General features: G+C 37.0%; 1 protein-coding gene across 11 annotated transcripts in view; it reads left to right on the forward strand.

Moving 5' to 3' along the window:
• The window catches only part of WAC (WW domain containing adaptor with coiled-coil), an 87,801-nt gene that overhangs the window by 37,825 nt on the left and 22,493 nt on the right, over positions 1-27,483 (forward strand). For 8 of the 11 annotated variants that reach the window (XM_023256485.2, XM_023256486.2, XM_023256484.2 and 5 more), the window contains exons 4-7: positions 12,923-13,029; positions 18,715-18,830; positions 19,392-19,504; positions 23,808-24,116. In XM_023256485.2, coding sequence (XP_023112253.1) covers positions 12,923-13,029; positions 18,715-18,830; positions 19,392-19,504; positions 23,808-24,116 — 645 coding nt within the window. The remainder of the gene's footprint in view (positions 1-12,922; positions 13,030-18,714; positions 18,831-19,391; positions 19,505-23,807; positions 24,117-27,483) is intronic. The other 3 variants (XM_023256487.2, XM_023256488.2, XM_023256489.2) reach the window with 1 other exon arrangement.

Below are 27,483 nucleotides of genomic sequence, written 5' to 3' on the forward strand. Positions count from 1 at the left end.
TTTTAAGAGCGAGAGAGAGAGAGACAAAGTGTGAGCCGGGAAGGGGCAGAGAGTGAGGGAGACAGAATCCAAAGCAGGCTCCAGGCTCTGAGCTGTCAGCCAGATCCTGTCGCGGGGCTTGAACTCATGAACTGTGAGATCATGACCTGGACCGAAGTTGGATGCTTAACTGACTGAGCCATTCAGGATTCTGTGTCATTACTTTTTAAATGATACTGTACGGAGGCTAGAGGTTCCAAGGATGGGACTGAGCATGTCTTCAACCCCTCATACTCCACAATAAGAGAGTATCCTGCTGTACATATCGGGCTTCCATTCGTGCATTTGTTTTATTTTAGTCTGACAGACCCAAGCGCTGTTACAGGTATTCTAGCTGTGACATGACAGGCAAAGTCCCTGTGTTCAGGGAGCTTTTCTCTCCTAGTAGAAGAGACAGACAATATGAAATAGACAAACAGGATAATTTCATATTGTGGTCTGTGCTATAAAGGAAATAGTGATTTGACATGGTAATGGAATGTGACAGGAGGTGGTCAGGTAAAGGCTCTTTTAGGGGGTAACTTGTGAATTGACATTTGCAGGAAGAGCAGCAAGCCATGTAAGGAAAGAATTCGGTGGCTTAAAGTTGGGAAAATACTAGGCAACTATTTCTTTGAAAGAATTTTCTTTTTTAATCTTTTGTGTTATTCTTAAAGATAAATACTCTTAAGTGTCCTTTTTTCATGGTGTACCTAGTACTGTTCAAAAGCATTGGGGGGAAAAATACTCAAAAGCAAGTAACAGTTCTTAATATTTTGAGAGTTCCTTGTCTGAGAGATAAACTCTGTTTTTCACTTAGTTTGGCTTCCAAGGTCCTTCAGTAGTTTTTTCTTAATTTAGCTTTACACCCCTTTTAGCTCATCTATAGAAAGTTTATGTTCCTATCTCACTAATTTTAGTGGGAATCGTTATTGCTCTCTGAACCCTTGTCATCCTGTGCTTTCCTTACACCATTTCTCATATTGTTTTTCTTGACTGAAGTTTATTCTTCGTTTGATTTTATCCAGTTAAATCTCTTGTTAGATGATCTTTGTAATTTCCTTTATCTTAATGTAAACTGACAGTTACAAGTGTGTGAAACATATGAGAGCGTAGCACATACTTGAGGATTCCTTTGTTTTCATTTTGCAACCATTTCTAGATTGAAGAATAGCATGAGGCTTCCAAAGTTGAAACTGATTACTTTTCTCAATTGATTATAGTCAGGAGGTAAAATTACTTGGAGACACATAGGCATGACAGGACCTGCCTCTCTTTCGCCTTGTTTGCTGTACTCTCTCTAAAGGCATCAGCTTGGGAAAGGATAGTTTCCAACTACATTGTCTCCTACCCACCTATTCAGAATCTTAGGATAATTTGGTAAGTTTCCTAAAACTCAATTTTTTTCATGCTAACCTATGCTATATTCTTTTCTCTTTCAAAGGAATGCGTTCCTTACTTTGGCGAGCCACATAGTTAATATAAATACAAGAAAACAGAACAATGTGAGTTGTAATCTAATTACACTCCATACAAATAGCTGTTAAGGAGAGATATGTGCTATGAGAGGGGGCTTGTTTTAGGTTGGAGGATTAGGAAGGGCATTTCTAAGGATGTGGCTTTTAAGCTGAGACCGAAGAAATGGATGACCAAGAGATAGGCAGATAAAGAATGGGAGATAGAGGTGAGATAGAATGTATGAAGGATCTAGGGTAGGAAAGAACTGGGCATGTATTCAAAAACTTGAAAGTGGCCAGGATAGCTCAGGTGTAGAGAGCAAGGTGTGGTTAGTGCTGCAGAATAAGGCTGGAAGGGTAAGTAGGGCCAGAGAAGTTGAATGGCTTCCCACTGTAACCATTAAAATTCAAGACACCTGTCATGATTGAAGATACAGGCTTGAAAGATTACTTCAGCTGCTCTGTAGAGACTGTTTTCAAATGGAGACCAGAATGAAAGTGGGAGAGCAGTTTGAATATTACAGTGAACCCAGTGAATTTCTACTGGAATTCATAAGAATGAAGAGATCCTTACTTCAGGATTAGTTCTACATCAGCCCTGTCTTGCTGTTTGCTCTGTGTCATACTGAATTAAGTGCTTGAGATCATTGAAGAGTCCAGAGTCCTGTGTTGATAGTTTTTCTAAACAAGTAGAAGTAATTCTGCACACTGTCCAGCCAGTATCTTATTTGACAAGTGAAGATAATTGTAGAAGGTGGGTGACCTCCTCACTTTTATTTAGTAAGGCAGAGGCAAAGTCTGGACTGAAGCCCATATTTACCTGCTTGAGTGCTGTTTTCCCCACGTGGTTCTCAATTTTAAATGTCTTCTTAAAAATTGAGGTATAGGGGCACCTGGGTGGCTGAGTCGGTTGAGCATCCAACTTCAGCTCAGGTCATGATCTCACGGTCCATGAGTTTGAGCCCCGTGTCGGGCTCTGTGCTGTCAGTTCAGAGCCTGGAGCTGCTTCGGATTCTGTGTCTCCTCTCTCTCTGCCCCTCCCCGACTCACGCTCTGTCTCTTTATCAAAAGATGAATAAACGTTAAAAAAAAAATTGAGGTATAATTCGCATACCACACAATCGCCACCACCGCCACCACCCCACCAGTAGCAGTCACTCCCCATTTCTTCCCCTCCCTGCCCACTCCCCAACCACACTGATCTGCTTTCTGTCCGGAGAGATTTTTCTGTTGTGGACGTTTCATATAAATGGATTACATGTGGTCTTTTGTGACTGGCCTCTTTCACTTAACATAGTGTTTTCATGGATCACGTATGATGTGTCATGTGTCAGTACTTAATTCCCTCCCCCCCACCTACCCAGCTTAAAGTTTCTTTACTTCAGTAATTCTTAGATCCTTTAAAGTACATTTAAGTTTTCTATGAGAGAATATCATACACAACTTTTTCCAGATTTCCATGACCATGTGACATTTTGTATTCAAAGCATCTCATAGAATTAGAGTTTAAGAAATGATGAATTAAGGGTTTCTGTCTAAGCTAGACAAGTCAAAGGCACATTTAAGTTATGGCAGGTTTTTTTTTTTTTTTTTGGTAAGTTTTATTGGTGTGTAATCCACCTCCTGTACAGTTGACTAATTTAAAGGGTGCAGTTCAGTGGTTTTTAGTATACTCCCAGTTGTGCAACCATCACCACCACCCATTTTAGAACAATGTTATTACCCAAAAAGAAACCCTATAGCTTTCACCTTGCCCCCAGTCTTAGGCAGCCTTTATGTCTCTATAGATGTGCCGATTGTGGATGTTTCATCCTAGTGGAATCCTACAAGGTACAGTCTCTTGTGACTGGCTTCTTGGATTTAGCATAACATTTTCAGTTCATCCATGTTACACGTTATGGCAGTACTTGTTCATTTTTATTGTCGGATAATATTCTGTATCTTATTTATCTGTCAATCAAGTAGACATCTTGTTTGTTCCTGTCTTTTTTTGTTTTATTTTTGAGAGAGACAAACAGTGCACAAGCATGGGAGGGGCAGAGAGAGAGGGAGACACAGAATCTGAAGCAGGCTCCAGGCTCTGAGCTGTCAGCACTGAGCCCAATACGGGGCTTGAACTCAAGAACTATGAGAGCATGACCTGACTGAAATTGGAGGCTTAACCGACTGAGCCACCCAGGCACCCTGAGTTTGTTCCTATCTTTTGGCTGTTATGGACTCTGAACGTTTGTGGACACGTTTTCATTTCTCTTGGATATATACCTAGAAGTAGAATTACTGGGTCATATAGTTCTGTGTTTAACCTTTTAAGGAAATGCCAGACTGTTTTCCAAAGCAACTTAGTATTTTTTTTTTTAATGTTTTTTATTTATTTTTGAGACAGAGAGAGACAGAGCATGAACGGGGGAGGGGCAGAGAGAGAGGGAGACACAGAATCGGAAGCAGGCTCCAGGCTCTGAGCCATCAGCCCAGAGCCCAACGCGGGGCTCGAACTCACGGACCACGAGATCATGACCTGAGCCGAAGTCGGACGCTTAACCGACTGAGCCACCCAGGCGTCCCCAAACAGTACTTTTTAAATGACTAAAAGATAACAAACATTTCTCCAAAGACATACAAATGACCAAAAAGCACATGAAAAGATGCTCACCAACATTAGCTATTAGGGAAATGCAAAGCAAAGCTGCAATGAAACACCACTTCACATCCATGAGGATAGCTATAGTCAAAAAAGATGGACAAGTGTTGAGGAGGATGTAGAGAAACCAAAATCCTCATACACACTGGTGTTGAAAATCTAAAATACTAAGTTGCTTTGGGGGCGCCTGGGTGGCTCAGTCGGTTAAGCGTCCGACTTCGGCTCAGGTCATGATCTCGTGGTTGGTGGGTTTGAGCCCCGCCTGCGTAGGGCTCTGTGCTGACAGCTCAGAGCCTGGAGCCTGCTTCAAATTCTGTGTCTGTGTCTCCCTCTGTCTCCGCCCCTCCCATGCTCATGTTCTGTCTCTCTCTCTCAATAATAAATGTTTAAAAAAAAGTTTAAAGTACTGTTTGTCTCTTATTGAGTTGTAAGAGTTCCTACTAGTAGATCTAGGTAAATGTCCTTTGCATATATATGATTTGCAAATATGTTCTCCCATTCTGTGGATTGACTTTTCACTTCCTTGATGGTGTCCTTTGAAGCACAAAAGCTTTCAATTTTGGCAGAGTTTAATTTATATTTTTTCTTTTTTCACTTGTACTTTTGGTGATGATTTGAGCTTATATTATAACAGTTTTAGTTTCATCTCTTACATTTAGGTCTGTGATTCATTTTGTATTATACATATGTATAGTGTATAATGTATGTATGGGGTGAGGAAGGAGTCCAACTCAACTTTATTCTTTTGCATGTACACCTTCCCTTAAAATATGTTGTAAAATTCCATTTCTAGTCTGAAGGTAAATATAAATATGTTACCTACACGTTAGAGTAAGAAAGATGTGGATAGTTCTTTTTTTTTTTTTAATATGAAATTTATTGTCAAATTGGCTTCCATACAACACCCAGTGCTCATCCCAGCAGGTGCCCTACTCAACACCCATCACTCACCCTTCCCTCCCTCCCTCCCTCCCTCCCTCCCACCCCCCATCAACCCTCAGTTTGTTCTCAGTTTTTAAGAGTCTCTTATGTTTTGGCTCCCTCCCTCTCTAACTTTTTTTTTCTTCCCCTCCCCCATGGTCTTCTGGTAAGTTTCTCAGGATCCACATAAGAGTGAAAACATATGGTATCTGTCTTTCTCTGTATGACTTACTTCACTTAGCATAATACTCTCCAGTCCATCCACGTTGCTACAAAAGGCCATATCTCATTCTTTTCTCATTGCCACGTAGTAATTCATTGTGTATATAAACCACAATTTCTTTATCCATTCATCAGTTGATGGACATTTAGGCTCTTTCCATAATTTGGCTATTGTTGAAAGTGCTGCTATAAACATTGGGGTACAACGCAACTTTGTTCTTTTGCATGTACACCTTCCCTTAAAATATGTTGTAAAATTCCATTTCTAGACTGTAGGTAAATATAAATAATATGTTACCTACACATGTTAGAGTAGAAAGATGTGGGTAGTTCTAAAGGAAGTATGTAATACATACTTTTCACAAAGTAGTTTGTATCACTGTGCAGAAAAATAGGTAGCATATTCATTTGGGATAAACATAAAGGATAGCAGTACTGCTTTTAAAACAAGCTTTATTAATGAAATTCAGTGAAAGCTGCATCTTTCATTTATCTCTGCTAGTTTAATTTTTGGTCCTTACTCTTAACAGAGGAATCTCTTTGATATCATTTGTTTGTGATAGATACAACAGCAGGTATATTGTATGACGTTGTTGGTGATGAAGTTTTTCAAAGTGGTGAGCATCTTGGTAAGAGTTTGAAACAGAACTAAGTACTGTACAGTACAATCTAAATTTCCAGAAAAATTTGCATATTGTGTTAAGCAGAATTAGGTTCTAGGCTTAGCTAATTATAAGCTAATTTTTTAGATGGGACAGATCTTTGAGAAATGGCCTCTGTACACTAGGCATCTCTGGCCCTTTTTCACTAATTGTCAGTGGGTACCTTCATCTAGAACGGTGCTGTCCAGTGAGCCATGTATGCAGTTTTATTCTTCCAGCCAACATCTGACGTTAATTTTAATCATATATACTATTTAACCCAACATATCGAAAACAGGTCATTATGTAATCCATATGAAAATATTAATTGTGCTATTTTATATTCTTTTTGTATTGAGTCTTTGAATCCAGTGTGTGTTTTGTACATACAGTGGATTTCATTTTAGAGTAGCCACATTTCAAGTGCTCAACAGCTGTGTGTGACCTAGTGAACTATCACTTGTATAACACAGATCTCGAAGGAGTAATTCAACTACAGGGGACTGTCCAGTGCAAGCCTGTTGTCGACACATTATCTTACTCATTTCCAGACACATTATCTTATTCATTTCCACCCTCATCGAGAAACGTAGTCTGATTAGCTACATTTTGCTTTTCCACCACCATTGAGCTCGTGTACAAGTAGTAAATTGGAGAATGACATCAGTATAAACTGAAACTGTGTTCGTTCATATGTGAAATTTTTTTTTCTAGGCAGGGAGAATCAGAATAGCAGGAGTAGGTTATTACCTTCAGATAGAAAGGATAAAGCCCTCAACCAGCTGCTGCACAGGCAAGACCCCTAAAGTCAAGTCTACTCCCCCAGCCTGCATGGCTCCCTGTCTGTGGCAAGTTGCACTTTCTTCTCTGTCCATTTTAATTGTAGCCTCAATGCTCAGAACTTCACTTCTCTGTTCTCAGCCTCAGCAAGCTGCATTTCTTTCCTAATTTTTTTTTTTTGCGTTTTTAATATCCCCTGAAACAATCTACAACCGTGCTGAGCTGCTTGCCTGTGCTATTCAAGTTTTTGTTTATGCTCTGGTTGTAATAAAGTTGCATAATTTTGAGTGATTTGCTCTTATTCTATTTTTCCCATAAGACTTATTTTTAGTGTGAGTTTGCAGAATTTAAGGTTTTTCAGGAAAATAATTGTCATGTTATGGTAAAATTACTCATTATAGGTGTGGCTTTCCTTGTAAAAATCTCATTTTTAACTGTTTGTGGCCTCTTTCTTTGAACTGTTCAAAGGAAGACTGAAGACAGTGGAAGGCAGTAGAGCATTTAAAATAAAAGTGTGGCCCGGATACTGACCATATTAAAACCCTCTTATGAAAAATTTATGTCTTGGGGGTCTCATCCCATATACCATGAATCAGAATCTTTGTGACATTCAACCTTGAAATCTATATTTTTTTTAATATACTAAAGTTTGAGATCTGCTGAACCTTATTCAGGCATACTTACTATCTGCTTTTATTAGTTTGAATAGCAGTTTAGGGTGGTTGAAATCTTGCATTTAGCATTCTAGGTATGCCTTACCCATTCCAGTTATTTGTTGAAGGCATTAAGACTTAATTTCTAAGTCTGAGGATCTGATAACGGTTGTTCTGAATAAGGATACAAATGCTGTGATATTTATCCCTGAGTAGAATCAAAACTGTTGTTTCACTTTTTGAAAAGCTGGTTGCATTTCCCAGCCTTGTTTGATCATATAGAAGTTTATACCTGCTGTTTTTCCTCTACGCAGGTGCCCCTACTTTATCTTAGATTAACGCCCAATCTAGCAATATTTTAGTATTGTAGGTCTCACGGTCATTGTTACAATTAAAAGAGAAACAGTAGCCATAGGTAATACTTAAATGGTTGGCTCTCACTGTGTTCTGATAAAACTATTGATGAAAACTTACATCCAGCAGGTTGTATTTTGCTGATACCTGGATTCTAGTCTGACATTAGCATCTAATCATGTTAGTACATCTCTGTTTCATTTCTGCCTTTGGTTAAGCATAGACCTATAACCCCTTTATTCCACTCCCCACCCTACCTTTAAACCTAAATCTCAGTAATATCCTTTTCTTAGAGGTCTTTAAGACTTGCTTCACCAGTCTGCACTTTAAATTTTTTACGCTATCATTTAAAGTTGATTTTATCACGCTTATCCATAAATACTACCTTTCTCAGATTTTTTAAGTAGTGAGCCCTTTTTTGGTAATATACAGAGAGCATTGGGGAGCCTGGGTGGCTCAGTTGGTTAAGCATCTGACTTCAGCTCAGGTCATGATCTCACTGATGGTGAGTTCGAGCCCCTCATCGGGCTCTGTGCTGTCAGTTCAGAGCCTGGAGCCTGCTTCAGATTCTGTGTCTCCCCCTCTCTCTCTGCCCCTCCTCCATTCACACTCTGTCTCTCTCAAATAAACATTAAAAAAAATTTGTTTTTAAATATACGGAGACCATAAAGGGTACCAGACCATATAAACAGCTTTTGCTTCTATTATTTTCCTGGGCCAGACAGCATCCATGAGACTGTCTTTAACCGGCTTTATATATATATTTATATATTATATTAATTATTATATATATAAGTGTGTCTATGTGTATACGCATTTTTTTCCTCACCAGCATATAATCTTCCTTTGTGCACTTGAATAGTCACTGGATATAGTATTAAAATTCTGAGTTCAAGTTTTATGCATCTTGGGATATATTGCCATCCACAAATCACTTATTTTTTCTCTCAGTCTTAGACTCTGCAACCTACTACTAAAAATTTGTGTTCTGGGGAACCTAGGTGGCTCTGTCGGTTGAGTGTCCGACTTCAGCTTGGTTCATGCGTTCAAACCCTGCATTGGGCTCTCTGCTGTCAGCGTGGAGCCGACATCGCATCCTCTGTCTCCCTTTCTGTGTACCTTCCCTGCTTGCTTGCTCGCTCGCTGTCTTTCAAAAACAAATACACATTAAAAAACAACGGAAAACTCGTGTTCTTACTCTGAAACACACAAACTCATTCTAGGGCAATATACAAAAACTCATGTGAATTTTTAAGATAAAAGATTTAGAAGAAATTTTGTGATGTAGCACTTTTTGTATAGGTATGGCAAATGTAGCTCTGAAAATCATAACCACCGTCACCATTAACTCTGATGCTGGGTGTGTATCATCACTATACTTTTCTACTTGGGTGTTACTTCAGTTTGGAAAGAACTACATGGAGAAATGAAGACTCAAATGGCATACCCCCCAAAACTGCATTAGAAGATAATATAAATTGTAGCTTTTATTATAGAGAGTTAGTTTTAACTTAATATAATCATGTTATTCAGAAGCAAATCTGCCCTGCCTTAAGTTCTTAAGCACACCCTTCTGGCTAGAATGTACGGATTTATTGCCTACCATATCATATCATGCTTTTTATAAAAACCTCTTTTACTTAGTTTTGAATTCTGTTTAAGAATGTCAGTTTATTTTTAGTCTCTTACTAAAATATCTGTGTCTTAATCTTGCTTCTCACTTCTAAGTTTCAGTTGTTTTGCTAAGTGGTCTAGATAAATCTGTTTCACAGGATGTAGACTCTAATCCCTATTGAAAAAGCTCCTGTCTCTGAAAGTGCCTTCTCTCTTAACAGCTGATTCAGTTTTCTCTTCTCTCTAAAGTCTTAGACTGGTGTGCCTCTGTACTTGGCGTTTTTGACGATTATGTTATGCCCTCTGAAAACACATACACCAGGCCTCAAAGCTCTCTGATACCATCTGTGTCAGACTTGTGGAAAGTACACTGTTTCTTCAGAGGCGAGAGCTTAGCTAATTGGGTGGTTGTCAATTTTTGAATTTTTGTTGATAGTAAGAATAACATTAAAGTGGAGTAGATTCGTGGATTTTAACCTCATGGGAGGCTCAGTCAGTAGACCTCATTCCTAATATACCTTATGTTTATTTTTTTGAAGTTTGTTTATTTTGAGAGAGACTGAGATAGCACAGGTGGGGGAGGGACAGAGACAGGGTGAGAGAGAGCATCCCAAGCAGGCTCAGCGCTGTCACCGTGGAGCCAGACAGGGCCCGCATTCACAAAACCCATGAAACTGTGAGATCCTGACCTGAGCTGAAACCAAGTCAGATGCTTAACCAGCTGAGCCACGCAGGCACTCCAAATATACCTTACGTTTATAGAGTACTTCACTTATCATGTCTTCTCAACAAATCTTTAATTTGGGTCTTTATTCCATAGATTTAAGCATAGATTGTCTTGCTTAAGAATATATACAAGTAAATGTCAGGGCATCTAACACAGGCTTCTTAAAGGATTATTCTAGGATTCTTTTCAGTCTTTAAAATTGGCCTTGATTTTCTTTATTTTCAACATATCTTTGGAAATTTCAATGGGAATCTCAACTCTACTAGGGATGTATAAATATGACATTCCAAGTGTCTATTATTCTGCTTTTTATTTGTAAACCTGACTTTAAAATAAGAGTTCCAAAGAGTGCAAATTTTGGCATAGATCTGATTTTCTTAAAAACCTGGGAGTATTGCCTTTTCTTTGTAACTGAGTGTGTTGGGACTTGGTGATTGTCTAAGAGGCTCACAGGACCCAGTGTGTAATTACTACCCTGGCTATGACCTATTGTGAAAAGATACAAAGCATAGTAGTCAGCTAAGGGAAAAGGTATGCAGAGTAAAGCCTGGAGGAGACCAGGTGTGGGCCTCCAAGAGTCTTCTTCCGGTAGAGTCAGACAAGACATACTTCTTCGTTCCTTCAGCAGTGAATTGTGACAATACATGTGAAATATTGACTACACGGGAGGCTTATTAGAGAATTAGTACCCAAGATTTTTACTGGATTTGGCTTGTCGTTACATAGGCACCTCTCCCTAGCACGTACCAAAAATCTGGATTCCCAATAGGAAAGCATATGTTAAGCATAAACCATATTGCATGCACAAACAGCTTAGAGCCAGTGAGCAACTGTCAGCTGTTGTGGGAACTCTCCAGAAATCTAGGTTCCCACATGTGAGCCAAAGGCCAACTGTGTAAGCGGGCTTTTCTAAGGATAGCAGTCTTAGCCTGGCTCTGATAACTTTTCTGCACACTGAATTAATCTTCACTGATTTCGTCTTGATTGTGTTTGACGTTGTTTATTGAAGAATGTTTAGCCAACTGTATTAAAGTTTAGGGTGTTTTATATAAACACATGCCATACAGCAAGAAAAAAATTAAAAACAAGTAGATGAAGAAGTCATCAAGCCGTAGCCTTGTTGAGAAATTTCCTGTTATACCACTTCCGTTTTGCCAGGTTCTTAAGTAACCCTCTTTTGTCACTTGACTAGCTTTTTTGGGTCTTTGGATCTGCTTCTGGCATCCCTTGCAAACTGGCCCTTATCCAAGGTTAAGTGTTGGTCATTGCCTTTACTCTTGCCATATTCTTACTTCATTCCAAGCTCATAGTGCTTGTTTATATTATCATGCAAGGTAAAGTTAGAGTCTCCTACCTTTCACTTCTAATGGAGGAGACTTCCAGATCCCCTTCTGAATTCCTGGTTCTGTGTAGATCTGCTGACCACTTCCACTTGGGTATCTTAAAACTTTATAGTCCCCTTCTGTCCCCAGTTCACTTTCTTATCCACCTAGTTTTCTCTGCTGATATAGTTAATTCTTAATTATTTCTACTAATAACAACTCTGGTTCTAAGTGCTAATTCCTAGACCAGTCATCCATTTAAATTACTCTTCCCACTTTTTTGTTCATTATAGGGTACCCTCCATACCATTGACAGCGTAGTTGTTTTTCTTTTTTTTTTTTTTTTTTAAGTTGAATTATGGTACCTTGTTGCTGAAAAATAAACATGTGGAATGAAATTTGAAATACTAGCAATTAGACTTTTATGATGAACCTTTTCATATCCTTACCAGCGTTTTTACAAGTCTATGTTTTTATACCTTGGCTTTAAAATTTGTTTGTGTTTTTTTTACTATTTATTTTTGAGAGTGAGAGAGAGAGGGGGAGACACAGAATCCGAAGCACTTCCAGGCTCTGAGCTGTCAGCACAGAGCCCAACGCAGGGCTAGAACTCATGACTCGTGAGATCATAACCTGAGCCGGATTTGGACGCTTAACCGACTGAGCCACCCCGGTGCCCCCTCTTTTTTTTTTTTAAAGACCGTGAACACTTATCATCTCTGATGGTCTCTGAGATGTGTGGTTTATTCATAAAACTTATGAATTACTTTAAAAACCATTCTTAGTTAGAGTTGGTCCTGTTATTAGGGGACTTGATTACATTTCACCATCTTGAAAGGGAAGTACTTTCCCTAAGATTTAGTTTTCTTGATATTGTTTTAGTTAAAAAATTGGCAGAACTCTTTAAAATAAAGTTGTAGGAGCTATTTAAGAAATTGAAAAACAGGGGCACCTGGGTGGCTTGTCAGTTAAGCATCCGACTCTTGATTTCAGCTCAGGTCATGATCTTGCGGTTCTTGAATTTGAGCCCTACATCCCCACATCAGGCTCTGTGCTCACAGTGTGAAGCCTGCTTCTCCCTCCCTCTGCCCCTCCCTCCACTTGTGCATGTACTCTCTCTCTCAGTAATACATAAATGTTCAAAAATATTTTTAAAAAGAAATTTAAAAATAATTGCAAAAACATATTGGATATTTGTGACTTTTAGTTGTGTATCACTTGAAATTTTGTGACTTTTTTCTTTATGTGTGGTTGTGTTTCTGTCTTTCCCTAATATAACTTATTTAAAAAAAAAAAAAAAAGTTGCCAGAAATGATATAGATTAGGTTTTGCTCATCTAAATATAGTTAACATTTTTCCTTAGGCTGTCAGCCATGTAAGATACATGCTCTTCAAGCCACATCTTTAGTTGGCTCACAAATGCTTAATATTGCCAGAAGTATGAATATGTATATATTCCTGATGCTTATGTAAAATGATTTAGGGTTACACGGTGATCTGTAGTATGGTAGAAACCAGTTGAAATTAAACATGAAATATGATTTATAATTCACTTTGCTCTTTATTTCTTTTAAGGGACCAGTTACTCTCCACAAGAAAATTCACACAACCACAGTGCTCTTCATAGTTCAAATTCACATTCTTCTAATCCAAGCAATAATCCAAGCAAAACTTCAGACACAGTAAGTATATAAACATGCTCACTTTTGGTTTTTGGGTTTTTCTGTTTGTTTCATTTATTGCCCTACCCACCTCCACTCTCCACCCCTTCAACCAAGTCTGTTGTTGTTGTTGTTGTTGTTGTTGTTGTTGTTGTTGTTGTTGTCGTCGTCGTTGTTAAATCTAATGTCTTTTTTTTTTTAAGTAAATGTTGACCTTTTTAAAAATGTATTTGAAGTAATGAGCTTACCTTTTAGTAGAATTGGGAATACTTGGGAGACACCACTTTGATATTTCTTCACTTTTTTACTGTGCAGAGCAAAATCTACCGTTGCAATATCTGAGATATAAAGATCTGTAGATTATGAAACTTCTATAGTTACCTAAAGTGGTTTAACTTGAGCTTGTTCTCCTTCTATAATATGTACACGTCTTACAACATCTGTTAAGAGCATCTCCTGTGTTACACACTGTACTAAACACTAGTGATGCAAAGATTCCTGTCCTCAAGGGAATTTAAGTCAGGAATTTTAGGTATTTCTAAACTGAAGTAATAACTCAGCTTGCATTTTTTAAAGTCAGGGTTCAAATGAAAGTTGTAACAAGTCCATTTTACAAAAGTTGCCAAGCATATGCTAGGTTATAGCTGTATAGTACTAAGAAAATGTGGCTCATCCTAAAGGAACTTTTGGACCTGTGGTGAAAACTGAAGAGTGAACAGTTAAAACAGTGTGCGTTAGGGGTGCCTGGGTGGCTCAGTCGGTTGGGCATCCGACTTCGGCTCAGGTCGTGATCTCGCAGTCTGTGAGTTCGGGCCCCGCATCAGGCGCTCTGTGTGGACAGCTCAGAGCCTGGAGCCTGCTTTGGATTCTGTGTCTCCCTCTCTCTCTGCCCCTCCCCTGCTCACAGTCTGTCTCTCTCTGTCTCTGAGAAATGAATAAACCTTAAAAAAAATTTTTTTTTAAACAGTGTGAGTTAAAGTTGCTTTGGGAGCACTCAGAAGGAGAACTCCCAGCTTGGATGAGAGTAAGATATTAAAGTACAAGTAACACTACTGAGCAGATTGAATAGAACTTAGCCAGTTGAAAAGGTCTGGAATTTGTGTGCTATGCAAAGGGAACAGCATCTACAAAGACAGTGAAGTGTGAGATAGCCCAGTGTATTTGGAGAACGGCAAGGATTTGGTAGTGTGAAAGAATGGCAAGAGTTCAGGTTACAGACGTGAGTGGGAGCCAGATCACAAAAAAATAATATATCTTACTAAGGAATATGAATTTTATAGAAAGGCAGTGGAGAGCTATTGAAGCATAGAATTGGTGAAGTAACCTCATACTTGCAATTTAAAAAATTCCATCCGGTAGTACCTTGGAAAATCTAGGAAGGAAAGAACAACTAGAAGACTATAGAAGTGGAGGTTGAATCCAACAGATTTTGCTTTGGTGATCATCATGACTTAATCAGCATTGAAAGGTGCTTGGGATTGATTATTTCTTGTCCCTTGTTGAAGCAGTGTGGATAGTACATTTCTGCAGAAAGTCGAAACATAAATGGTAGTATTTTCATAAAGGTAGATTTAGAATGGTTTTAAATATTGTATTAGTCAGGGTCCAGGTAGGAGAACAAAACAATACTGGATATTTCAGCACAGAAAATTTAATAGTGCAAAGAATTTTATATATAGGATTAAGCAGATACTGCATGCTTTTGAGGACTGAAGAAACAAAAAGGAACATTCAGCTGTTGCATCTATAGTAATCACCATTAGGGCCAGAGTACAGTAAGAAGACGTTGTGGTTATTAGAACCTAGTAGTTTAGAGGAGGAGTCCTGCAGAGATCTGGTTAGAACCTCAGTGGTATGAAGCTAGTTCTGGTTTCAGACAGCAGAGAGCCAGAAACTGGAGCCAGCTGTGGCTGCTAGGCTTCTCCTTTCTCCTGCCTTTCAGTCCTGTTCCAGTGCCTACTGTTGGCAGAATCTAACGGGAAGCCAGGTGACTAAATAGAATGTAATTTGCAGTATCACAGAACAGCATAGAAGTGTTGGTGTTGGGGTGCCTGGGTGGCTCAGTCGGTTGAGCATCCGACTTCAGCTCAGGTCATGATCTTACAGCTCGTGAGTTCGAGCCCTGCATCAGGCTCTGTGCTGACAGCTCGGAGCCTGGAGCCTGCTTCGGATTCTGTGTCTCCCTCTCTCTCTGCCCCTCGCCCGCTCATGCTCTGTCTCTGTCAAAAATAAATAAACGTTAAAAAAAAAATTTAGTAGGAGTGTGGAGTCGAGACTGAGACAACAGCTTGGTAAACCTTAACCGGTGTTTACCAAACTACTTATGAGGAGTCATTTCCATTAAGGTGTATAGTCAGGATTTTAGGATGAATCTGTTTTGTGGAAAATGGCTCCATTAATTTACAAAGTAACAAGCAATAACTTAAAGTTCCATTTATCACTCACAATTCTGATTTGGTATTTGCTGACAGTTACAGTGGCAGGCCATGTGGACATTAGTTTAAACAGAATCTTTATTCAAGGAAAACTAATTCTGGTTATTTTGATTTCCAAGATGACAGTGAGCAATCAGAGAAGTTTCATCAACCCAAATCATGTTAGGGGATTTCATTATGTGGGTGGATGCTGAAGACTGTACTGAAATGGAATGAATTAAGTGTTACATGTTTTCAGAATCAGGATTTCCCTTTTGGTAAATTTCAACTATAGGTATATAATTAATCTCCAAGCAGGTGTCTTTTTTATTATAATGTGCCCAGTGGGCATGACACATGTTTTATAAAGTATAAATTTAATCTTACCTGAGAAGTTAGCTTTTGAAACTTCTGCATGTTACTTAGTTGTAAACTGACTTTCTCTTCAAATCACTTCTAATGGAAGTTTTTGAGTAGAAAATAAAACATAAAATTAGTCTTTAATATTTTCATAATGGAAGAAAAGATGAATATTAGGTAACTTAGGTCAACACAATATGGAATAACTTTTTAAAAAAGTAGTTCTTTTTTCTCTTTGAAGTTTTCACGTTTTAAATCTGTCTTTGAAAATCTTATTTAGTTATCTACATTTTATTGTTGGGTGATTTATATTTATAAACTGTTGAAAATCAAATTGAAGTTGTCTTATTTTTTCAGTATTAGATTAAGATGCTCACATGTCCTGTGATGATGAACATTTATTGTGGTTTAACACAGAACCGAGCCCATGGTAACTAGGAAAAGCTTTTTGAATGCGTCCTCCTCCCTAATCTAAATCATAATAGGATTTACCTCATGTAGATTATTTTAGATTAGTTATGCGTATTTGTTATTTTTAAGAGGCCTCTAAATTGCTTCATTTAGAAAAAAAAATTATTCCCATTTAAATACATAATTGGTATCTTCCCTTCTGCCTGTCCACCAATTTTGATTTGCTAGGGATTCAGTCCTAGTTTGAATTCAGTCCTAGATGACTTTGCATTTATATATCAGCTCTACTGTTATGGCTTAAGTATCTTCTGAATATTTTGGAGCTTTTCAGTTCGAGGCCCTCAAGATCTAGTTTCTGTAATCAGCCTTGCCCAAAGATACTCAGCTTAATTAAAAAAAAAAAAAAATTTTTTTTTTTAAAACGTTTCTATTTTTGAGACAGAGAGAGACAGAGCATGAACAGGGGAGGGGCAGAGAGAGAGGGAGACACAGAATCCGAAACAGGCTCCAGGCTCTGAGCTGTCAGCACAGAGCCCAACGTGGGGCTCGAACTCACGGACCGTGAGATCATGACCTGAGCCGAAGTCGGATGCTTAACCGACCGAGCCACCCAGGCGCCCCACAGCTTAATTTTTTAAAAATTAGAAATTTATCAGAGAATTCTTAGGACTCCATGAAATTCTTTTGTTACAGTAAATGCCATCTTCGATGTTGTTGTTCAGTGAACTGTTCCTTAATAACCATTCGTAGGTTAATTCCAAGATTAACCATTTCTTTCCCATGGTCTCACTTGGGGAAGAAGTAGTGGGATTCTGTATTCCAAGAAAGACAGTAGAAAGGGATATGCTTTTTTAAAAAGAGAAAAGCAGTGTTTGCATAAGAGGTAAAAGACATTTTGAATTGGAGAACAGATGGTGCCTATGGAGTACTAACTGTTTAGTACTATTCGTTAAGTGCAGTTGTTTTCATTCTTAAGATCTTTCTACATTCATGAGTTTTGAGAGCCTTTGTTTATCTTCTATCAGTATTTGCCATATTAAAAATTAAAACTTGATAAATATGAAAAATAATTTTTAAATTGGTCAATTGTAAACCCTTTGTATGTTAGCGTATGTAATGTTTTTATGAAAAATAACTATAAAACAAAAAAATAGAATCGAATTATCTCTTTAACGCTTGTCTTAATAGAAGATACCTAGAACTTCACATCTGCTCTGCATTCAATCTCCCATGGTTGGGTTCCTGCAGCTTGGTACTTGTAGGCTACTTCTGGAAACTAGAAGGATTGAGAGTTAACTTTTCCACTGGTATCAGAAGTTTGGAGGCACATGGGTGATTTCCAGTAGCTTCATTTTTGGGGAGCATACTCCCAAGAGCATAAATGTGGCAGAATCTGCAATATTTTTTCATCTACCCTCAAAATTATTGTGACCTATTTAGAATTGGAGTTGATTTGGTGGAAATAATGGGCATCCAGAAACAGGTGTTGACCCTTTTTTCTGTCACAATTAGTTTTGTGACCTGTGGACAACTTGTAAGTTCTCTAGGCTTATTTCCTACTTGGTGAAATTAAAGCAGGGCATGAGAGTTTGTTCCTCAAGCTTTAAAATTGTTCACTTTACACCCGTGAGCCCAGAAGAAGTGTGGACTACCAAAGTATGACATTGTTTCATTTTGATCTCAAAGCTCCTTTGAGAAAATAGTCAACTTCATCTAGAAGTACACTTGGAAACCTATCCGATTTCCTGGGGCCAGTGCAGGCACTTAGACTTCATACTTTTTGAGATCAGTTCCATGGAAATGGGGCCTCCTTTCAGACTTTTCTAATTTCTTTATAATTTAACAGTATCTATAAAATACCTAGAGAATGTGAGAATTTTTGAAAGGCTGGTTTTTGTTACAGGGAAATGAGTGATGCTGCTGACCCTGTGTATTAGACAAGGTTTAGCTAACACTTGGCCCATCTCATGGATTTTGAAGGTGAAACAAATTTATAGCACAAAGCTGTGTTTACATTTTTTTTTTAATTTTGTGCCTTTTTTTTCCACTAAGTAAGTTAATATAGGCAGGATGTTCTCTCTTACATTGTATGTGAGTACTGTTGTGCCATAATGAGTTTAGAACTGCTGCACTGTCCTGTCATCAAATCAGTCAGTTGAGTGGGTTTTCTAAAACACTCTCCCTCCCGCTGCCGTGTGACTGGATTTCAGCAATTAAAATTACAATAATGGGGAACTTTTTGTAATGCTTTTCTACAGTTAAGATGTGTTAATTTTGCATTTCTTATTCTGTGCCTAATCTAATGTAATCTGTTTAATTTTATAGGATTTTCTATTGTTATTTTTGATGGTTTTCAGTAGACCAAGGTCTCCTAAGATATATATACAGAGAATTACATTCTAGATCAAGATCCCTTTGTTTCATAGTCTTTTTCCATATATATGCTTTGAAAACCTTTGGCATTCTTGATATTGATTGATTAGCATTAACATTTTCTAACTTGTAAAAATGTATTTTTAAGCCTTATGATTCTGCAGATGACTGGTCTGAGCATATTAGCTCTTCTGGGAAAAAATACTACTACAATTGTCGAACAGAAGTTTCACAATGGGAAAAACCAAAAGAGTGGCTTGAAAGGTATTTGCTCTTATTGAAAAATATTTCTTCTTGATTCTACAAGTTAATATCTTAGAACATTCTGAGTTTAGATTTCTTATAGTGAAACTCCTCGTTCTCCTCTTTAGTTATAGGAGTTGGCCCATTGTGTTTTCTATAATTTCTCTTAAAATAAAATAACTTGGACGGATAAGCAGCTGTCCCCAAGGACTTTGTAAACAGTATATTTAATTATAATTTTATATCATCCTATATTTATGTGTCTTATAATTTGTAATAGAGATCTTTATAATTCTTAAAGGATAATATGTTTCCTTCATACATGTAGAATTAATATTGGAGAGTTTTGGTTGTAGGGTTAATGGCATATAAATGATTGCTATAATATTGCCATCACTGAGAAACATTAATGTTCTGTTAGCTATGTCTCTCTCATCTTCCACACCACTTGATAGTATGGCTGTGTTCAGTTCTTTTATTTTCCATATACCATTTTGTTTTGACCATTTGTTGAGAAGTGGCACATGTAAACTCATTGTACTTGATATTATTTTTATGGGTTTATCCATGTTTTATTTTTAGAGAACAGAGACAAAAAGAAGCAAACAAGATGGCAGTTAATAGCTTCCCAAAAGATAGGGATTACAGAAGGGAGGTGATGCAAGCAACAGCCACTAGTGGGTTTGCCAGTGGAAGTAAGTATTAATTATTGTCTTTGCAACAGTATAATGTTTGATTCACTTCTATAGATCATGTATTTATCTCTGTATGCATAACTGTTTACATATGTAAACTAAAATAATAGTAACATACAGGGTTTCTTTTATGTCAGATCTGTCCCCTTAACCTCCACCATTTTGATTGCTGAAAAGAAAAAGGGTGCACAGAGGAATAGTACATCTATGTATTCATCACTACTCATAATGGCTATAATGGAGCTGAATTGGTGAGAAATAAAATTTCATAATGTGGACTGACTGCTTTTTAAGGCAGGAGTTTTGTGTTTTTTCACCTTTCCTGAATTGTGTCCTATTAAACTGGACAGTGAAATCCCTTCCAAAACTCAGTGTTTCCATCTAATTATTGATTTGTGGCCGCACACAGATCGTGACATCCAAATATCGGTGCTTTGTGTTTATCAGGGAGTAACTTTTTTATCCTCATAGCTGGATACTGATTTTGTCATAATCCTAGATCTGTATAATGTCTCCATAATGTGGGCATAGCTTAATATTTTTTGAGGTCAGATTATGTCTAAGTGGGACAGTATGAGTCCTATACTTTTATTTCTTAATTCAAATTGAGTTTGAATTTGAAGCTTTTTACTAGTGGTAGTCTATTCCCAGTGGCTTCCCTTGCCTGGAATAGAATTTAAATGCCACTGTAGAATTTTTAGGCTCTTTGTCAAATTTGAAATTTTGAGAAGAATCTTAAAAAGATGTGTTCTGGAAATTCTTGGACTTAAGCATTTGAATCTTCCTCCTGTAACTTATGTAGGGGATGTGTTTGGTCTCAGCAGAGGATGCTGATTTTTTGATGGGAAAAACTTTAAGGTGAAACAGATAGTTAACAGTTCTTCAGCACTGAATGTTTAATTTACATTCCTTGGAACATTTAATTTTTTTATATTCGTGAAATTGTACTTAATTCTCAGAAAACAATGACTTAAAGTACTGAAGTAAAATTAAAACTATTGTGTTTTGAGACAGAAGGCTTGGGTTCTAGGTCCATTTCACTTACTACCTTAAGTAACTGACTTCTGGCAAACTATCAAAAATGAGATAAAGGTTTTTCTTTCCAGGTTAAAAAAAATAGCACCCTGCTTATGGGCCTCCCGAACAAACTGCAGAAAAAGGGATATTAGGAGGTATGGAGAAGGAGTGGCAAATGGGTGTAAAAATAATAACTTTATTAAGATATTGGGGCAGGCCTCTCAGTGGCTCATGGTTCCCGGATAGGAAAACAGAGCGTAGTGTGTCTGCTTTATTCTTTCCAAAATACTCTTATCAGTTAAGTCTCTTTTCCTCCCTTGAGGTAGAGTACATGAGAGAAGTAGTTAAAGATCTGATGCAAATAATGATAGAAATGAAAATGTTATTTTTTTGTCTTTTTAATAAACCACCTTTAAGGAAATAAAATCAGTTTTTAAATTGTGTGCATCTTTTTCTTTCAAAGATGAAATAGTTTTTTCCTTTTTTTCCATAACTTCACAAGTGAGGCATGTTTATTGTTAAAAAATTAGAGGGGTCAGTTTTAAATTCCGTCAGCCAGGAACATATTTGGGGTTATACTTTTTTTCTATATGCTTACAAATGTTTATAAAAACTACACATAGATATATATGTGTATATATATATGTATATATATATATATATATATATGGGATGATATGTTACTGCTTTTAATCTTTTCTTTTGTTCAGTAGTATTTCAAGGAAATGTTTCTGTGTCAGTTTATAAATCATATGTGTTAAATTGGCTGCATGGTTTTCCATTTTTGGTTGTGCCCTCATATATAAATAAAATACTTAGGTGGTTTTTTGCCTTTTCCTAATGTCAACAGTGCTGCGATTCCTATTATTACTTCCTCAGCCAAATTCCTCGAAGTGCACATGATGAGTCAGTAGGCCTGACTTTGTGTTGAAATACAGTCATGAGTCACACCTTTTCAGTTTTAAGTAATGTTTGAGAAAAACCTTGACTTTCTCCTTTTATTTTTCCTTAATTGATCAACTGATTTGTACTTAAGTGTGGTAGTAATGAAGTCATTATGCCATTTCAGTGCTTAACTTGGTCTATCCAAAAAATGTTGGCAACTTTCCCATATGTCCAGTGCATTGGTGTTCATATAGGATAAGGCCTAAAGCTTTGTAGTTCATAAATGCCGATAAAATGTGTGGGGCGAGGCGGGGCAAGATGGAAAGGTTTTGTATGTAAAGAAATCAAGGTAGAAAATAGATTTGTTTTTTGCACTATAGCAAATAATGTTATCCAGAACTTGACATTGAAAACTTTCTGGATAAAATTTTTAATTTGACATTACTGCTGCTAGGTTTTCATTGTCTTTAATCTGTGCCTCATAGAATGATTGCTCTGTGCTTAGAGAAACCTTAATTTGGGGTTTCTCAACAGTAGCACCGATGACATTTTCGCTTGGGAGATTCTTTGTTGTGGGACGCTGTCCTCCATACCTGTATACTGTGCCTGGCCTCTACTTGCTGGATACCAGTAGCACACCTCCTCTCTCCCCAGTCGTGACAACCAAAAATGTCTGCAGACATTTGCCAAATGTCTTTGTTGTGGGGGGTGTGCAAGCAGAGTCATTGCGTTAACTGTTTTGTCTAGAGTTGTGAATAATAGAAAGTTGTTGCAGCTGCTACTTCCTTAGCTCCTGTAATCCTGCTGCCATTTTTTTCCCTAAAGCTTACAAGTGAAGAAGTATCAGCTTTAATTTTCATCTGAATGCATTTGCTTGTTGTACTTTGACTCCAGTCATACAGAACTGAAAGGGACTTTTGTTGGTGTCCAGGAAAAAAAAGTTCTTGGTAATCAAGTGACATGATTAGGGGGAATTGGGCATGGTGTTATTTGTTTTATCTGTCCTGAAAAGTTTCTATTGTAGCGGTATTCTTCCCAGGAAGACATTCTAGAACAAAATTTCTTAAGTTTCGTGTGCTGCATGCAAGTTGATGGTTTAATGATGAGTTAATATCATGCAACAGATGTTTGTATTCTGCTCTGATAGCTCAATCTGTGTGTTCATTTTTTTTTTTTTTTTTTTGCTAAGGTTAATATATGTGTAACTTATAACATTGAATTTCATTTATTAAGTCAAAAGACTTTGTGTTTTCGTACAACTGAAGGTTTTTTTTGGCAGTACCCAGTACATTTTGTTTAGTGTAACACGTGGGAGTTGTGCACTGAAGATTTGGAAACTGACTTGTAGTTTCAGTATACTTCCTTCTTTGCACTGTCTTGATCTGTAGACTCAGGAACCACGAATTGGAAAAAAACTAAATATTCAACAGGGAGGGCATCCTTTGGTAATATTATTGCATATGTGCTTGAATCTTAAGATGTTTCTCTACTTGAAAGTTGCTTAATTTTTTAGTTATAAATTAGACTATTAGAATTTTGGCTATAGAATTTTTGATAAATCCAAATTTTGTTATCATGATTGTTGAAATTTTCCTTGTACTCTTTTTTGGAAGTAGAATATTTCTGAGGTTTAAATATTTTTGTGACTTTAAATCGGAAGGAGATGTTTTTAAAAGAACTGGTAAATAGCGAGTAGAATTTTCTGACTGTGCTGCCAGATGTAGGCTTTGTATTTTCAGATAGCATTATCTATAACTTGAGTTTATAACTAAATGGTATTATTAGCATTATTAAAAATATGAACTGATTTATGTTTTGAAAGCACAGTACATCATAAATTCAGCCATCCCAAAATAAGGTCATTTAAGCCCTAGCACAAACTACTTTAGAGACCACTAGTTAGCTACTTTACTATTCAGAACAATCAGGCTAATAAAGCTAATATTCCTTTGCAGTTGAACCACTGTGGATAATTAAATTATTAGAACGTGTGGTCCATATTTTAAAGGAATGGACCATTTCCCTTTTCTATTTTAAAATATTTAAAAAGGTTTTCATTTGAGTAAAATGTTATAACTCCATATATTTATTTTTTTCCATGTTTTGTGTGAACTGTGGTGTGGTTCTAAAGAATCGCCCGAAACTAGTAGCCCACTTGAAATCTGAGTATAGATTAATGCTTAATTACAATTGAGCTAAAATTTCTCTCTTTCAGTATTCGGATTTTTATATATGCTAGTGGTAAAACTGCAGATACTAACTGGGCTTGCAGTTTTATATCAAGATACAAGTACAGGTATGTTGCTAAATTAGCTGATGTTAAAGACAGGATTCTAACGTAATCTTTTTTCTTCCCCCTTCCGTCATTCCAACATCTCTTTTTTCGAACTGTGAACTAAAGTGGAAGACAAGCATTCCAGTGATGCCAGTAGTTTGCTCCCACAGAATATTTTGTCTCAAACAAGCAGACACAATGACAGAGACTACAGACTGCCAAGAGCAGAGACTCACAGTAGTTCTACGCCAGTACAGCACCCCATCAAACCAGTGGTTCATCCAACTGCTACCCCAAGCACTCTTCCTTCTAGTCCATTTACGCTACAGTCTGATCACCAGCCAAAGAAATCATTTGATGCTAATGGAGCATCTACTTTATCAAAACTGCCTACACCCACATCTTCTGTCCCTGCACAGAAAACAGAAAGAAAAGGTATGCCATTATTACTAGATGATGCACGTTGAACTATAGTTTCTGAGTTTTTGATTATATTACATTATCTCCATTAGCTTGAATAAGACTCTTTAAAAGTCTTTTAGAATGTTACTGCATAGATTTAGGTCTAGAGTTAGCCATATTTAGCTTTTTCTTTTAATTTTTAATTATGAAGCTTTAAAATGCACTGTTTTTTGCCTTCGACACTTTGAAGTCAAGTGCTTAATTTATAACAGTAATGGTTTAAATAACTTCTCAAAGTCAAAGGACTGTCCCTTCATATTTGTATAATTTTCAGGTTTTGTAATAATTGTCATGATGGTTTAGTTCAGATATGGTCTCAATTTTCTGTTAATTAAAATTTAATATGAATATAATATGAATAGACATTTTAAAGCTTGTGATTTCTGCATACCATGCAACTATTGGTTTTAATTTGTGAATTAGAAAACTGTGTCATGGGCCATAAGATAGAGTCTTAATGTCTGAATTAGAACTTTAATCTGAAGAGTAGAAGTTAAACTTTGCAACCCAAATTGTGTTTTTATACAACTCAGTGCTGATAACCGTAGCTTGTTAAAAGAGTTAAGAGAAAAATTGTGGCAACAACTACTTGGGAGGTAACACACAACAGAAGCAGAGCGCTGAGATAATTATATCTGCGTGGACCACAGTTCTATTAAACTTCACACGTAATAACGCGTTTTAAGAAATAAAGGCAATTAAAAGGCATTAAGGAAGTAAATTATGGGCAAGACTCATTAGCAGACTAATTGGCAGATTAGCATCAGTAACTATTGAGAAACTTTTAAACGTCCTATGAGTTTGGGAGATGCTACATGGATCTGATGAGTCTTTAAGCTTTTAATCTATTACCCGATTCGTTATTTCACATTAATTTGTTGACAAAGGGTTCTCATAGTTCGGTTTCTTTTGCTTCTTGTTTCCTTTTATGCATGTTACTTGAATTTCTCTTGTAGTAGTGGTTACATATTAAGCCACAGACTTTTATCGTATAGTCTTTTTAATACATTAAACCTTAAGCAGGTTGTTCCAAATGTCAGATTCCCCTAAGATGGTTTGTACCAGAATTCATACGTGTAAGTCCTATTTACCTTGATGCAGAATTAAGTTGGTGAAGGGAATTCTTGAGAGATGAAATCTGAATTAATGCAGTAATTGTTAATGTGATAGAACTTTCTAAAGGATGTTAATGGTTTATAATTTTGATTATTTGGTCACAGAAATTTTATTTTAAAATCCTGTCAGTTAAAATCCTGTGGCCTTTAAAAAGTCTTTGTCTCATTTCCTCTCTTGTTCATTTAACACTTACTTCTTAGCTCTTACCTCCCTTTTGAAATTCTTTCTTTCCTTAGCTTCTGGGATACTGCCACTCTTCAATTTACTAATTCTCTTTGCCCTCCTTAAATATTGGTATCGTTCAGCCTTTTCCTGTGGTTTGTTCTTTTTTTCTTGCTCAGCATGTTCTCTTTTGCTGAACAGTTGTTCTTGTGGCTGCTTTGTCTACAAAGGTGACTCCCAAATCTTTATTTCTAACTCCTACTGCATATATGTGTCCCAGATTCCTCCCTTTCCCCACAATTTATTCTTAGGTTCTCAGTGAGTAACTACACTATTCTCCCAGCTATTCCTTGTTCTTCAACAAGGTTCATCTGCACCTACCCTTACCTGTCTATTGACAAATCCTGGATTCTGCCTTCTGTATCTTATGTGTATGTATATATATATATATATCCTTTCTCTGGTTATTGTTACTACCGTTATTGAAACTCAGGGCATCTCTTTTGAAATAACTATCTGATAACCGCTCTGCTTCCTTCTACCCAGACTTATGGTGGCATCATCATAAAATTTAGGTTGGATTGTGTTAACTTCTTTGTTTAAAATTTTCTAATAGTTTTCCATTATCCACAGGATAAAGTCCATACTTTTTAGTAAGATGATCATAGCAAGTACTTGATAGTCTGGTTGCCTCCTGTCTGACTGGCTTGATCTCCACCATTCCCCATAATTCATCTTTTGCAAACTTGTACATTTCTTAGGGCATGTTACATTCTTTCATGTTTTGAGCCTTTGCTTAAAAGAAGGACATGTTTGTTCTTCCATTCCATCCTGTTGAACTCTGTACTCTTTCTTTAAGAGCCAGCTCTAATGTCGTCGGGTTCTCAATGTCCGTTAACCTTTCCCAGTCTCTGTGTTTCCCAAACATCGGGTGCTTTTATTTATTACAGCACTTACACATTGTAATTTTAGTTCCTTTAATTAAACTGTTTAGGGTTAGATGTTAATTACATGTTGAACTTGTTTCACCTTCTGCCCTCTCCCTCCATGCTATAAGCACCATTCCTGACAAACTTTTTACACATCATTAAAAATTAACTGTGTACCAGGTTTGGGGCTAAGTGTTTATCATACAATTTAGTTCATTCCTTAAAACATAATTATACGGGAAGGTGGTGTATCTCTTAGCTAAGAAGAGCCTGAATGTTGCCACCTGGTGTTAGAGGCAGCTTCGCCATTGTTTCCATTAAAACTGTAGGTAATGAAAGACACAAATCTATATTAATTTGGACTCCAGTAACTCAAAATTCCTGACAAATTGTAGATATTATAGGAAGAACCTTGATTACTTTGGAATTGACTATTGATAGAGGGAAAATCGTATAATCTTTGCAGGTACTCCTTGCCTCCGAATTGAAGACAGTATTCTTATATGACTATTTGGATCTTTTCAGATTGTTTAGCACTTAGTCTAAATTTGTGAACTGCTCATTAATTTGAAATCTATTTTTTTCCTTAATGGAGACATCCATGTTATTTAAGTTAAGCTTCCTGTTGACTCTTCTCATCAATACAGTGATTTCCTTGTTTGGATTTGCCCTAACAAATAAATTTATATTGAGAGGTTGATGGTTCTGGTAAGATCAGACTCTTTGGACTCTTGGTAATAAGTGCTGATAGTATAGCTAAGCTCTATCTAGGGATATCAGTGGTAGGGTGCTGCATTAAGTAATACAGGAGCAAGGTCTTTGTTTTGTTTACCACTGCTCTGTCTCTAGTTCTTGACAAAATAATAGGCAGTCAGTAAATATTTGTTGTAGAAGGATAAATACCTGAAAGAAGGGTAATGAGTGTGTTAAAGGTTGGGGAAACACCTGCAGTGGTCATGTTTTAAAAAATGTATTTGCAGAAATAAAGTATTCTGTATTTGTTATGAATCTAATTAAAAGATACCAGCAATAGATTTAGATGCCAAAATGCCAGTGTGCCTTTTGAGAAAAAGAGCCCAAGATAAATTCAAATGCTTGCTTGAGAAGCCAGAGTGTGGAGAATCTGAAGCTCC

Source organism: Felis catus, chromosome B4 (genome assembly GCF_018350175.1).
Source record: "Felis catus isolate Fca126 chromosome B4, F.catus_Fca126_mat1.0, whole genome shotgun sequence".
In the NCBI taxonomy this organism is placed as follows: domain Eukaryota; kingdom Metazoa; phylum Chordata; class Mammalia; order Carnivora; family Felidae; genus Felis; species Felis catus.